Genomic DNA, 14,506 nt, shown 5'->3' on the forward strand with positions numbered 1-14,506 from the left:
GATCATAAACGAAGTTTTATTAACATTAAATGATTCCAAATAAAGACCAAGAGGGAACAAGCAATTCTTCACAGTCTTCAACAACTGAGGAACTTCACAACAAAAAACATTTTCGTGAATAGTGAATAAATTCGTGAATAAAGTCCAAAGTTAATTGAAAGATAAATAAATGGAACAGCAAGGAAGTATTTTTTCTTTAAAGAACTATATACTAGGCAATACGTCAGTGATTAGCATTCGCTAATAATTCTCCCACAAAAAGTGCCCAAACGTGACATGAATTTTTGCCTCACACAGTGATTCTTCGACTTTTTTTTTCCTTCATTTTTGTTAGCAATATTCTGTGTTGTGTACATCGTGTGTTAGTGACATTTCACTCTCGAGATATTGCTATATTTTTAGATTATAATTCCCTCCTTTTATAAGAGCTTCACGAATGTGAGATAAGAAGAGCCACTGACTGTTGTTTTCATACACAATATTATTGCTCCAACATGGGGCACTGCTGTTGACTCCACTCAATATAAAACATTTTTAACTCTTAAAAGAAATCAAGCCAGAAAGCAGTTATAACCAAGTTTGATGTGTTAATAGTGAGTAAAATATAAAATTTCATTTATATATTGAGACATCTAAAAAGCACATATTTTTTATGCATTATTATGTTTCAACATTAATGTAATGAAATTTTCATTAAGTTAATTTTCACGCAAACATAATGATTCCAGTTGGATTAATTTCTTATTCACTGATAACACAACTCTCTGTGTGCCTTATCAATAGAACTTTTTTCCAACACTTTGTTTCCATGGAAAAGTTTTTATTTTTTCCCATTTTTTCCTCAGTGCAATTACGGAGAAATTGCTTCAGAAAAGCTTCAAGGATTTTTCTTCTTAGGCATTGTTGTAATTTGAAATTTTATCTCTTTGGCATTATCACTTCACCATCGAAGATAAAATAAATCTTACTCACAACACCGCACATTTTATTTGCAAAGCAATACAAAGTTCTATAAAAGAAACCCAAACGACTGCCTGAGAGATATTTTGATGTGAGGCTGTTTTTAAAAATAAATCTCTCTCAATACAAAAAAAAAAGATTTAAATTTTAGATGGGAAATTGAAATTCTCGCTCATTCAAGTGCATAAAAAGTTCATGAAGTTCTTCGACAGTTTTTCGAATAGAAATGCTTTCTCATGCAAATATTTTCTTTATTTGGATGTAAAGAATTTTATTTGTACAAAGGCCAAGAAAGAAGGTCTAGAGAAGAATAAGTTCTAAAAAAAAATACTTCTTTTTTCAATAACAAAACACGAAATAAAAGATTGACTTTTCTTGATTTCTCAAGATTTTATTATTCTATATAAACTTTGGATTTCTCAAGTTCTCTTCCTTCGATTTATAAGATTTCTTTCATTTTTCTTACTCTTGAGAAATCAACAAGATAAAATATAAATGTACTGGTAAGCTGACCAAGCTTACGGGAGCTGTGTTTCTTTCAGTGTACCAATTTTGTGAGAGCAAACTAGAACGCGAATTAATTTAAAAACGCGCAAAGTCGGGAAAAGTTGAAAAGTCATACCCTAAGAAATGTTTGGATGGCCATATCTCGAGAACGGATCCATAGATTTTCTTCATTTTTGGCATGCAGCTAGATAATATGGTCAGCTACAACATATCAAAAAATGAAAAAAATTTATGTCGTCGTTTTCGAGATATTCATCGAAAACTCATCGAAAATTTTGTTTTTGATTTTTGGCCCCCTAGCGGTCACTTTTGAAACTTCGGATGTTCTAGAGAGTTGTAGGGTTTGTTGAGATCTTTCATTTTACCCCGGGTTGATCAAAATCGGTCAAGCCGTTTTCGAGTTATGGTCGATTTTCGATGAAAAATTGTGGCGGCCATATTGACTAAACGGCTTGACCGATTTTCGAAAATGAGGTATCGTTGGAAAGCTCTTGATGGCCCCTACAACATATAAAAATTTCAGATTTTTAGCTATTACAGGGGCTGAGATATAGCGAAAACAAAATTTTGAGGTTATTCAAAATGGCGGACGGGGGGGTGGGGGGTAAAATTTGACGTCATAATCAGACGTCTTCCAGTCGACTTTTAAACTTTGCCGTTTACCGCAAGTCTCTATCTATTACCGTTCTCTTGTAATTTAGCAAAAGGTTCCGGACGGACGGCCGGCCGGAAAAATTTTTTGGCGCATACGTTTTTTGGAATGTGGGGACCTTAATTCGTGCTCATCCCAAGTTTGAGCCCGATCTGACGACTTTCGATTTTGCTCGGTACACAAAAGCTGTGTCTGAAAGAAACACAGCTAAAAAAAGTTATAAAGTCTTTCTTCAAATATGATTTCTAGATTAATCCAGATTTTGCTGAATCACATGATTTTTCCTGAAGGTTAGCTTGCATTTCTTATGTAAATATTTTGGGTAATATTTATTGATAAAAATAACAGCATTAGAAACATTTTATTCATTATCATTTTATTTTATTTATGTGACGTCAAGATAATTTTATTCACGAGCAACTTTATTCAGGAAAATAATTTTTAACTAATATCTTTGAAGTAAAGTATTAGTCGTGACGTTGAATTAATTTTAATATTAAAATTAAAAATATTTTTTTGACAAATATTTCTTTTATTTTCTCAAGTTTGAATCTCTTTTATTCTAAGGAGTTTTTAAGAAAAGATTTTCAAACCTTTAGGGTTGACTTATTTTAGAATTATAAAAGGTTTATTTTTTATCTAATTGCTGGTTTAATTATTGTGGAAACCTAAGAAAATTTAGGAGCGATTTTGAATTAATTTTAAAACATAAAATTTAATTTTTCTTTTTTTTCTCGAAGTATAGGAAAGTTAATATTTTAACCACACCACTAGAAAATTCGTTCAAGAATATCAACCGAATCCCATTGATTTTAAAACGTAACAACGAATATCTCTCTATTTGAAATTTCTAATGAACAAATCTGGCTCATTTAAAGTGATTTTGAAAGCTTAAAAACCATTTTTAAACCTTAATAAAAAATCACATGACTCCAGAAAAGTTCTACCGAATTCTACCAATTTTTAGAACTTTTTAAAACCTGTAAAAAATGCAATAAAAATACAAAAAGAATCTATTTTCAATTATTTTCCTTTCCATTGAGAAAACTATTTGCGTGTGCAACAAATCAAAATGAACTCACTAATCACAATTTGATAGACTTTGTTGCATTGTGCTATCACATTTCATATTTTATACTTTGTAATCAAATTCTGCAAAAATTATTTCAATACGAGGATCAACTGTGAGATGCGTCAGTATTTAAGAACTTTTTTAAGCGCAAAATTCACCCAAAAAAATAATCAAAAAAGCGGCTGATAGTGCAAAAGAAAAACCCCCGGATGTCTTAGAGCTTGCTTGCCTGCAGTGTCCACACATCATGTGACTGAATGTAATTTTTCTTCTCAGGTGCTTAGAGAAAACATGTTTTCTCCAAAATGAAGCAGTTTTTTGGAGCAAATGGAGCATCTTTTGCGTGGAATATTCCATTGTGAATTTATTTATTTTTTTTACTCTCTCACTTATTGCACGATTATCCCAAAAATAATCATCTCGCGAGGAGTTGTTAAATAAAGAAAAAAAAAGAATGTTGTGTGAGGAAAGGCCAAACACGTGACTGCGGTTGTGAGTATAGTTTGTGCCAAGACTTGAGGGTTATTCTTGTTGATCTTGTGGTGATATTTTAGCATGTTTTGAGGGAATTTTCTACTTCTTCTACGTTATTTTTTTTTTTTTTGCAAAATCCTAAAGTAAAGCATTTTTTTGTGCTGTGGCTATCAGTTTTTTTTCTCATGGTGTGGTAATTTCTCCGATAGTGGCAAGAGAGTACTTTGTAAATACCCCATTAGCACTCACTTTTGCGTCATGCACTGTGCCTGTGTGTAACTGACGATGGGTTTTATATCAGTCACGTGAGGCGCATACGAATTCCATGGTTGGAAAATTAACCGACCATTCTGTCGCGCACTGAGTGATTCTCAAGCATTTTCTTGCAAAACTCGCGCGAATTCTCTTTGAGTAAAATCTTCGCTTCTTCGCACTGTGAGAGAAAATTGAAGAGTTTAGGCGAATGAAATGGGTGGAATCCAAAAATATTATTTTTGCTGTGAGAAGCACAAAATTTATCTCTTAAACTCAAATTCTTTTGGTCAGTATCTCACCCATCACACATTATCTCTCCTCGATTATGTGAGTGGCTCTTTATCGTCGTTTTGCGAGGAAAGAAAACAACCATAAAAATTCATTTAATAGAGAATGTAGCTGAGAGAGAACTTACTTTTCATACTTGACGGGATTCTGCAAGTGGTTCTGTTCCCAGTACGACTCCATGCTTGATGACCTTCTTGGGCTTTCAAGATGATTTTTATGGGGAAAACTTTGGGGGTTGTTTTGTGAAGTCTTCAGAGGATTCCCTCCTTGAATAGGATTTCCTTCTCTTAATTTCCTTTCTGACAATTAGAACGGACACGATGTTCAACAGTCCTGGGTGCGATGGTATCGCACCGATTTGCGTCCAAGCAGCTCACCCACTTGCTACAGCTGGGCTGGTGTTGGTATCGCGCGGAGCACAAAAAAAAACGACGGCCGAGTGTTTCGAGCGATGATGTTAAATGATATTTGTGCGGTGGCTCGACAAGATTTTTCGCTGTGACGCTCCTCCTCAACTTGTTGCTAAGGCCATCAAATCGCACTCTTTTGATAAACGAAACTCAATATAACATTCCACACGGAACAGTAATGCGTGTAACGTGGCTTTCGGAAAAATAATGTGACCCGACTGTTGCGACAAATGCGAATTGATGTACACATTAAATTAGAATCTTTTTTTCAAAAATCCACCAAGTTCAACTTTCCGCACTTTATTCAAGATCACCTCCTTTCCCCTTCCCTTCGTAAAGTCTTCTTTAGCACTTTTTTTTCTCTTTCAGTACACTTCCCAGGCACAAGGACTAGGTAAGTTAGAATGTTTTTTTTTTTTGGTTTTTAAATTCTCTGGAAGCTTTGGAATATTTTTTCTCTTGTAAAGCTCTCTCGACGACTGTCCGTGAGTCACTGGGTAAGTTCAAATGCAAATCATCGGTTCTTATCGCAGGCACACATAGCTAGATTTTGATAACACTCGCAAAACCACATAATTTTCTCATGAACTCTCATCTGGATTGTATCACTCGCTCTCAGAGTGTCTCGCCTTCGTCACAAACTCGTCTCTTTGTGATCTCCTCAAAAAGTCTGAATGTACTCCAGTTGTTCCAGCAAATCACACACACACACTCTCTGCTCAATCGTCTTCCCGAATTGCTCCTTCAAGGAATCCCTGAAAAATCTCTGCAGCAAAAATTCCCACTTTCACGCCTTCTAGCTCTCCTTTTGGGCTTTGACTTCTCTAGAATCTGTCTCCTGGATTATAGTGGAAAATTTTCCTTTGCAAATTTGACGACCGTGTGCAAAAAACAATGCTTCCAGCTGGGCTGATCAAATTGGACTAAAAATACACGAACTCATCGGAGAAATACCTCTTGGCGGCAGCTCAGGCTATGTATATGCCCCGGCGTGTGTGTGTTGGAAAAAACGTTTTTAATCCAACTCACATGCATATCAATGCGATAACGAGACACAATTCACAGGCATTCGTGAAGAGAGCAACCAACAACAACAAAAAAGTGTGTGGCCTGGTGTTCACGAAGGAAACGTTGATGAAACACGTGCCAATTCCAATTGTCTGTATTGGTTTGCTTTTCCACCTTCCCCCGGCACGTCCGCCCCCGGCCGTGCTCAGTCACTTGTTGGCTTATGACTCTCCTCACAACGCGGGGAATCGCATTTCGTCAGACTCACACCAAATAACACGCCACCGTCGATATACCAAGAGGTGTGCAATTCGCGATTGAGCTCACGTGCCACAAAATGCGTTTTTCACCTCTCCACCCTTTCACGCTTTTAGCAGAAGAAATATCAATTAAAATTATGCAAATTGCAATTTTGTAATTTATCACGCTGATGCGGCGCCCTAAATGCCACCTTAGTGTGCCCCCAAATCTCTCGCCCAGCAGCAAACCAAACGATTCAACAGGTCACCGCAGCTCCCGGATCTTCAAGGTGCTCCTTTGGTGCGTTGTCTCTCACTCAGCTATTTCTGCAACACTCTGCAGCGCAATTTTCAAAAGGAAATATTTCTCCGGGATCTTGTGGAGACTTTTGGATACTCTTGGTGTGGAATTAATTGATAATTCTTTGGTTTTCACTGGATTCCGCGAGATATTCACGTGAACGATTTTCCAGAAAAATACTCAAGCGACATAACCTCACTTTGAACTGTCAAAATTTATGCACGTGCCATTCAAATGTTTCTCATTCATTCATGCGTTGAAAACCTTACAAATCTTCAAGAATTTCTTCAATTTTCTTGTTTTTGCCGGTTTTCTTTGTATGTCTCACCTAAAGAATACAAAAGAATAATGAAAAAAGCCTTTCTTTAATTAATTTCTCTCTAAAACATTAATTCTTTCATAACTTTTTCACTCCACAATTTTCCATTCATAACTCTCTCTTTCTCTCTCTTGAATGGAGTGTGCGTAAAAAGCGCGTACGATCTGTCAAAAAATTCTCGTGTGTTTTGATTTGCAAAAAATCCTGGAATTCTTGAATTAACAGCAAATAAATTCCATAAAAGAAAGAAAATAATTTCATTTAGTGCCATATTCCACGAGGTGAGTAAATCCGGTGTGTGGGATTTGTCCCAGAAAGGGAATTACATAAGAATCCTCGTGCTTTGCAGGTGTGAGTCGCGTGGTTAGCGAAAAATGGGCAATTCTGTGTCTGCAGCAGAGATAATTGCATCGGAAATCACCCACAGAGGTGATGGAGTACGCGATCCTCATCATGCCATGGACTACAAGGGTAAGGAGCCACCTCCGGAGTGCCCAATGCATGATAAAAACTCCGCTAAAACCGTCCTCCGGGAGTGTCCTGTCAATCACTCAGACGAAGTGAATCCTCTGAATATGGTAAGAAGACTTCGGATTTTGTTAATTGAGAAGCAATATTTGAGTGATGTTTTATCCCCACAGATGCCCCCGGCAAATCAGAAACCTTCCCCGGGTCAGCCTTTCCCACTGCCAACGGATAGGCAGGTTTCCAGCATCCCAAAGGTCACGGAGGATGGCGGGAAAGAGTTCTGGGTGTATCCGAGTCAGCAGATGTTCTGGAATGCAATGCTGCGCAAAGGATGGCGCTGGAAGAAGGGAGATATCGAGCAGAAGGATATGGCAGACATTATCCGGATTCACAATGCAAACAATGAGCAAGCTTGGCGGGAAGTTCTCAAATGGGAGGCACTGCACTACAAAGAATGCCAAAACCCACGTCTCAAGAGCTTCGGCGGGAAGGCCAAAGACTACAGCCCACGTGCGAGGATTCGCAGCTGGATGGGCTATGAATTGCCTTTTGATCGACACGATTGGATTGTGGATAGATGCGGCAAGGACGTGCGCTACATCATTGACTACTACGACGGTGGAGTCGTGGACAAAGACTACAAGTTTGCCCTGCTAGACGTTCGACCTGCCATGGATTCCTTCGATAATATCTGGGATCGCATGATGGTCTTCTACATGCGCTGGAAGTACGAACTCTTCCAGAAAGACTCCAAAGCTGAGGCCTCCGATTGAGCGAGCTGATCTCACAACTCATGGGTAGTATAGAGAAAGAGTTTTCGATCGATGTTCCTTTTTTTCTTTTCATTTAATTCTCAAAAAATACGCACATTTTATCTTCTTTGCGAAGAAGCTTCTCAAATTCTCTTAAAAAACCAAAGTAGTTCCCCCTGAAATCCTCACCCATCCCCCTTCAAGAGATCAGCAGCATTATATTAGCTTTTCCCCATCATGAAGAGCTAAAGAAAAGCCAATTAGTGTGTCTCAATACATATAGTTTGTAAATGTATTAACGGAAAATAAATTAACGTTAAGTGTTGAGTGTTGGAAATCAATTTGTCACCTCTATCCATGAGAATTTCAACGCACACAAGTTATTCTAATTCATTCAGGTTTCATGTACGAGTGTGGGGAAAAATTATAATATTCATCAGCAACGTTTAAAATAGAACTCTTTTCGTCAAAGAAAAGAAAATATATTCACGAACTTTGTCGTTTCTTCAGCAAACTTTCTTGTAATTCTATTACTTTATTTTCATCCAATAAATTGCATTTAGTTTGTGTAGGAAGAACTTTTAGTAGCGGATCTAAGTGTTTGGGTTCTCTCATTCTCAAGCAACTGATCGTTACACGTGCCTCACATTGCAGAACAGACAAACACGAGATGAAGGTTAAAGACTTTGTAATGTGCTCGGCCTTTTGAACACGAGTTCAGCACAACGAAGATTTTGCGTAAAATGATTTATTTTTTTTATTTTATTGTGACTTAAAATAGTATAATTAAAAGGAGCAATAAAATTATTTTAATGGTGAAACTCTTTAGAATAAAAATCTAGTTTAAAAGAGTCGCATAATGTTGTTATTGGTTGAGAAATAATTTCTTTTTTTATTTTTATTTTAACAAGTATTTCATTTGTTAATAGACGCAGTTAATATTGAAATAAATCTTGAAAATCTTGGGAAGCTAGGTACCTATAGCTTCTGATAAACGGAATCAAATTTGTTCTGAATATTTTATTAGATCTTCTCGTTAATTTCTTGATTAATTAGGATTAATACCTTAAAGTCAAGTTCCAGCTAGAACACCTGATATGTATTTTTTCTTTACTTCTTTTCTTACTATATAAAAACAGTTTTTTTAGTGAGTCACTCAAGATTTTCAACGCCAGAAAATGTCTTTTTCATGTGCTTTACCGGATATCATAGATAGGGTATTGTTTTATTTTTTTATTGCTTATTCTTAGAGCTAAGGTGATGATTTAATATTAAAAATACTAAATATCATTCACAATTCTTCAACAGTTTAAAAGTCCTGGAACAAAAAATCTTCCAAAAATATAATGAGGATGTAATGTAAGTATAGAAAAATCAGATCTTTTTGTAAAACTCATTTTTTATACTTAATAAAATGTTTAATCTTTAAAAGAGTTTGAACAGACATATACATATAATCTCTAGACAAAGAAATTAACAGAAAACTTAAAATATTTATTTTATTTATTTAATTATTTTATTTATTTATTTAAAACCTCAGGAACTTCAGGATTAATACCTGAACTAAGCTAAAAAATCTCTCAAAATATTTTAATAGGACCCGATTAAAATCAATTAAGAATATTTTTCATAAGTTTTCATACATTTCACAGAGAGTAGAAAGAAATGATAGGAAAACCGTCGGACATTCCTCTCGTAAGAAAAAGAAATTCTCCACGGCGTTGAGAAATTTTATAGTGGTGCTTAACCCTTTCATGACTGCACAGTTTGAATTTAATCGAATTTATTTAAACAATTTTTTTTATTATGTAATAAATTTGATATAAAAGATTTTTTTAATTATTAAAAATTGAGATTTTATGGATTTTTGATTTTAATTTTAACAAATACTCAGAATTCTTTAAAATGTTCTTTTAGATGTTCTTCAGAAAATATTCTTAGATCACCACAGATTACTTGAGCACTCAATCAAACTGAATGAAAGAATATAACTTAAAGAAATAATTGAAAAAATAAATAAATGAGTAGTTGACGATCTGATTGTCGCAAAAGGGTTAATCAGCACCCGGCACGTCAGCTCTTTTCATCTGCTTTTTGTCTTTTTGGGAGTATATTTTATTTATCAAGCAAACCAGTCCAGAACTGTTATCGGAAGACTCTCCCCACATCATTCCCCTTGGATACATCACAGTGAGTGGACAGAGAATAATCAGGAGGCAAAAATGGATGTGCAAAAGTAAGGAATCATCCGTTATTCACTTTTCTCAGATTTTTTGAGATTTTTTATCCTTTCAGATATTTACCCTGCACCGTGGAAGCTCTGAAGGATCTGGCCAAGGAGATTAAGAATTATGATTCGCTATGTCTCATCTCCAAGGCAGATTGTGCTGAAGTGAAGGGAGAGCTGGAGAGTTGTTCGGCATATGATGCGGCTTTTGACAAGGAGATTTCGTGCTTTTGGAGCAAATCCTTGAATGTGAGGATTGTCTACTCACCCGTGGGAAGTTTCTCTGATCACGATGATGTTAGGAAGTATGCTGTGGCTGCTGGAAAAGCCATAGCCAGGGCAAAGAAAGCCGGTTCGAATCGTCCTGTGATTGTTCTACCCAGTAACAGTGACTTCCAACATGCTCAGCTTATCACCCTCCTGGGGGCACTCGAGGAGCTTTATTTGGTAAAATTGAGATTAACTTTTGGAGTGTGGCAAAGCAACATAATCATTGATTTTCTTTCGTATTGTTCAACAGCCCATCCAGTATCGCGAGGAAGTTACGAAGCAGGACAAGATTAGCTGCCTCGGGGTATTTGCGGGGAAATCCTCAATCTTGGATCTAGCAAAGCAGATTGAAGTGAGTCGCTACGTGGCTCGTGATGTTGGTGTTGGAGATCCTGAGCGAATGGCACCACCACGTGTTGTTCAGTACGTTCAGGAATTCCTCAAGAAAATCCCCTCGAAGATCACGTGCAACGTCATCAGTGATCCTGCCCTCCTCATCAAGGATTATCCGCTCTTCAGTGCTGTCAATCGTGCTGCTAGCTCCGTTGAGAGGCACAGAGGTGAGTTCTTATTAACTATTAAAAAAAAAACAATCCTATTTTTTTTTCGAAAGTTCTTATGATTGTTTGAATAAATTTAATTAATTAATTAATTTTTACTTAAAATTTTCCACTAATTTTAATCAACGCTCATTGTTTTGTTGGGATATCAAATGACTTTCTTGTTTAGAGTTTGATATATTTAATTTACATAAATAAAGCGTACAAAGGGGTCCAAAGTTTGTACAATTCGTATACAAATAGACTTTAAACAAATAAATAATTATGATTCACATCATATTCTAAAAATAGCAATATTGTGGTTATCATTGCTATAAAATTATGCATTGTCTGGCCAGCTGAAGAATTAAATAATTAACTCGTTGAAAAGAAAAATTTTATTTAAATTTAATTCATTAAAAAAATATTTTTCTCTGATATTGAAGAAGTTGTTTTGGGAATCTTTATCAATCTCTTTTCTAATCTTCAAGAGCACTGATAACTATTTTTTACGTAATTCAGACAGACACACGTTAAATTGAGCAATCAAACGATCAATTACTGTCGTTTACCTCTTCATACACTAAATGTGTTACAATTGGAGACATTAACAACATCAACAGGCAGGCACTCAAGAGAGAGCATGGAGACAGTAAATTGATGTTGGGAAAATTTCTTGATCTGAAATAATGTGAAAATTTATCTTTATTTTTGCATAAAAGCATTTGGCGCGTCATACAGTTAGCGCTATATAAGATAGGTATTATCTCAAATAATCGCCTGTTCATGTAGCTGCAAATAATGTAGTTATTAGTCACTGAAGATTGCGTTAATTATGCAAAAAAAAATCAATCAGACATTAAATTTTAACATATTCTTTAGCGATTAATGTTGATCAATTAAATTGCAATTGAAGAAAAAAATCTAAACAGTTCTAGAAGAGTAGAAGAAAAAAAAATCACCCAAAGAACTTGCTTAGCAAGACTTTTTGTTGTCGCCAAATGAAAATTATATTCTCGCAGCAATTAAATCAAATCACTGAAAGTTAAATCAACGCCACGAGACCTTCATTGATCGATACCGAATGATCTCATGATACGGAAATTAATGAAGAAATTTTCAAATTGCCACCAAAGAGGAAGAATTAATTGAGGAGGAAAAAATTAACTTATTCCAATGAAAAAGAGAACATTGCATACTTATGCAAGCTAATTTTGCATCTCAGGGATTAATTTCCGGAAGGTACCGTTTGTAAAGTCTAAGAAAAAACACCTTAAGAAGAAAAAAATGCAACAGATGTTGTGTTTTGTTGCATAAATCTATTAAGTTTTAATGTTTTAATCAACTGTTAAACTCGCTCTTTAATTTTTATCTGATGACTATTAAAGTTTTCATTGCCAAGGTTTTAAATATAAAACAACGAAGAAATTAAATAATGATTTTTATTAATAAATAAAAAGTTTAGGAAGACATAAAAATTTCCGCAATACGAGAATTTTTAAATGAGGTATACGCAGAATATAATATTTTTTTACAGAACGAGTGAAATCTTTAAACGTTTCGTGAAACATGAGAAACTGGAAAAATTTTTTTGTATTAAAAAATCTGAAATTGTTCCACAGAACACAAGAAACCAGAAAATTGAACAGAGGGGTCAGAAAAACGTGAAAAATCGTGTAGAAAAAAATGAACAAGAAATAGTTTCGCAGAACATAAAAAATCAGAAATAATCTGTAGAACGCAAATATATGAAACTTGTTCAGCGAAACACGATTTTCAAAAATTATTCCAAGAAATGTAAATTATGCTCAAAATTGTTTGATGCGCTTATTTTAATTCTCTAAATGTTTTTTTGTTTTAAAAATGCTAAAAAACAAAATTGTTAAAAATAGCATTAGTTCTGCTGCATGAACAGTTTATTAAGGACTGGATTTGACTTAATTAATAATTGATTCTAATTGTAAGAAGTTAAATCAATCAAAAATCGCCTAAAATTCTATTCTATGGCATTAAGACAAAATTTTCGCTTTATTTTCAACCCTTCAAACTTCATTTGGGTCTAGTTCTTTATTTTTACGAGACACAGATTAAAAAAATCTTAATTTGAATTTAATTTTTTGTTTAGCTGATGACGTACACAAACTGCAAAAGTACAACACCTACGGAGATACAAGATTAGCTACTCACTCAGACATTTAAATAACTGCGATAATTGTAATTTATTTCTATTGATTCTGCAACATTGTAAAATTTAAATTAATCTGTGACAAGATTTAGAAGATTTATGTATAAATTCAACAATTTTTTTGCGTGGGGGTTATCTGATATAGAATTTCAGTAAAAGAAATTTGAGTTTTCCAAAGTATTTTAACGCTTTTTTTTTCTCTTTTTGATAAAAGTTTTAATGTAATTTTATTAATTATTGGGCCTAATTCAGCGACCAAGAAACCTTTGAAATCTTTGAATTTTGTACTGAAATTTCAAGATTTCAAGCGAATTTCAAGTTTTTCTTGGTCGTTGAATTTGGCCCATTATTTTATTTATTTATTAAGTCGCAGATTAGGGCCGGTTATTTAATTTTTTCTCTTAAATTTTAAGGAAATCATTAGAAAAAAACTTCAGCTTGACCTTCAAAGAATAATTTTAAAACTCATTTTCCAGGTCAAATGATCATCATGGAGTACATTCCACCCCAGAAGGCTCGTAAGACGTTGATGTTGGTGGGGAAGGGCGTCACATACGATACTGGTGGTGCCGATATTAAAGCCGGTGGCGTCATGGCGGGAATGTCGCGGGATAAGTGTGGCGCCGCTGCTGTTGCTGGCTTCATGGCACTCGTGGCACAGCGTGCTCCTGCTGATGTCCACATCGTGGCTGCCATGTGTATGGTGAGGAATTCCGTTGGGGAGGAATGTTACGTGTCCGATGAGGTCATCACCTCACGTGCTGGACTCAGGGTTCGCGTTGGTAATACCGATGCCGAGGGGCGAATGGCCATGGCAGATGCCCTGTGCCGTATGAAGGAACTCGCAGTGGCCAATAAGTATCCTGATCCCCATCTCTACACTATTGCCACCCTCACGGGTCATGCATTCCTCACTGTTGGAGATGGGTACACCATTGTGATGGACAATGGGCCGGCAAAGGCAGCAGGACATGGATTGCGTCTCAAAGAGACTGGAGATGAAATTGGGGAGCCATTTGAGATCTCCACGCTGCGTCCGGAAGATTTCCGTTTCCACAGTGGGAAGGTTAAGGGTGAGGATGTCCTCCAGGCCAATAATCTTCCATCCTCACGTACTCCTCGTGGTCATCAGGTGATTTTTTTTATCTTTTTTTTTTGCCTGGAATATTTGTTACAGGAAATTGTTAAATTTTTTTTAAAGGGCCCAGCTGCCTTCTTGATCCTCGCTACGGGATTGGATAAGCACGGCACTAAATCGGATATGCCAATCAAGTATTCGCATTTGGATATTGCAGGAAGTGCTGGAGAGTATCCGGAAATGCCAACTGGTGCTCCTGTTCTGGCTCTGGCAAAACTGCATTTGGGATTGTAAAAGGGAGGAACTTTCATTTGAATCCAGTGAGATATTTTTTTTTGTCATAAAACATCACGAAAAGTGATTAATATTTTTCTAATACAAGTTATTGAATAAAATTATAATTTTGTGGATTTATATCATAACTGAATTGAGGGAATTGAGAGAATTTGAAGATGTTGATGTGGTTGTTGCGGTGGCGCCGGGATGTATGCAAGCCCTGGGT

At 35.7% G+C, this 14,506-nt stretch overlaps 3 protein-coding genes across 4 annotated transcripts in view; 2 read left to right on the forward strand and 1 right to left on the reverse strand.

Annotated features, from left to right (window-relative positions):
• The window catches only part of LOC129786261 (transcription factor cwo), a 201,588-nt gene that overhangs the window by 11,457 nt on the left and 175,625 nt on the right, over positions 1–14,506 (reverse strand). The window contains exon 1 of one of the 2 annotated variants that reach the window (XM_055821154.1): positions 4,336–6,581. The exons of the other annotated variant lie outside the window; for it this stretch is intronic. Coding sequence (XP_055677129.1) covers positions 4,336–4,388 — 53 coding nt within the window. The 5' untranslated portion in view covers positions 4,389–6,581. Of the gene's footprint in view, positions 1–4,335; positions 6,582–14,506 lie in introns of those variants that run through there. 2 annotated transcript variants of the gene reach the window in all.
• Positions 6,581–8,030, forward strand: LOC129786275 (holocytochrome c-type synthase). The gene is made up of 3 exons (XM_055821174.1): positions 6,581–6,766; positions 6,835–7,063; positions 7,127–8,030. Exons 2-3 carry the CDS (start codon positions 6,860–6,862, stop codon positions 7,724–7,726), a joined length of 804 nt encoding a protein of 267 aa, XP_055677149.1. The 5' UTR covers positions 6,581–6,766; positions 6,835–6,859; the 3' UTR covers positions 7,727–8,030.
• On the forward strand, positions 9,019–14,418 carry LOC129786257 (putative aminopeptidase W07G4.4). The gene is made up of 5 exons (XM_055821148.1): positions 9,019–9,941; positions 10,001–10,379; positions 10,453–10,762; positions 13,403–14,058; positions 14,128–14,418. Exons 1-5 carry the CDS (start codon positions 9,928–9,930, stop codon positions 14,296–14,298), a joined length of 1,530 nt encoding a protein of 509 aa, XP_055677123.1. The 5' UTR covers positions 9,019–9,927; the 3' UTR covers positions 14,299–14,418.

The sequence above is a fragment of the Lutzomyia longipalpis genome, chromosome 1 (genome assembly GCF_024334085.1).
Source record: "Lutzomyia longipalpis isolate SR_M1_2022 chromosome 1, ASM2433408v1".
NCBI lineage: Eukaryota > Metazoa > Arthropoda > Insecta > Diptera > Psychodidae > Lutzomyia > Lutzomyia longipalpis.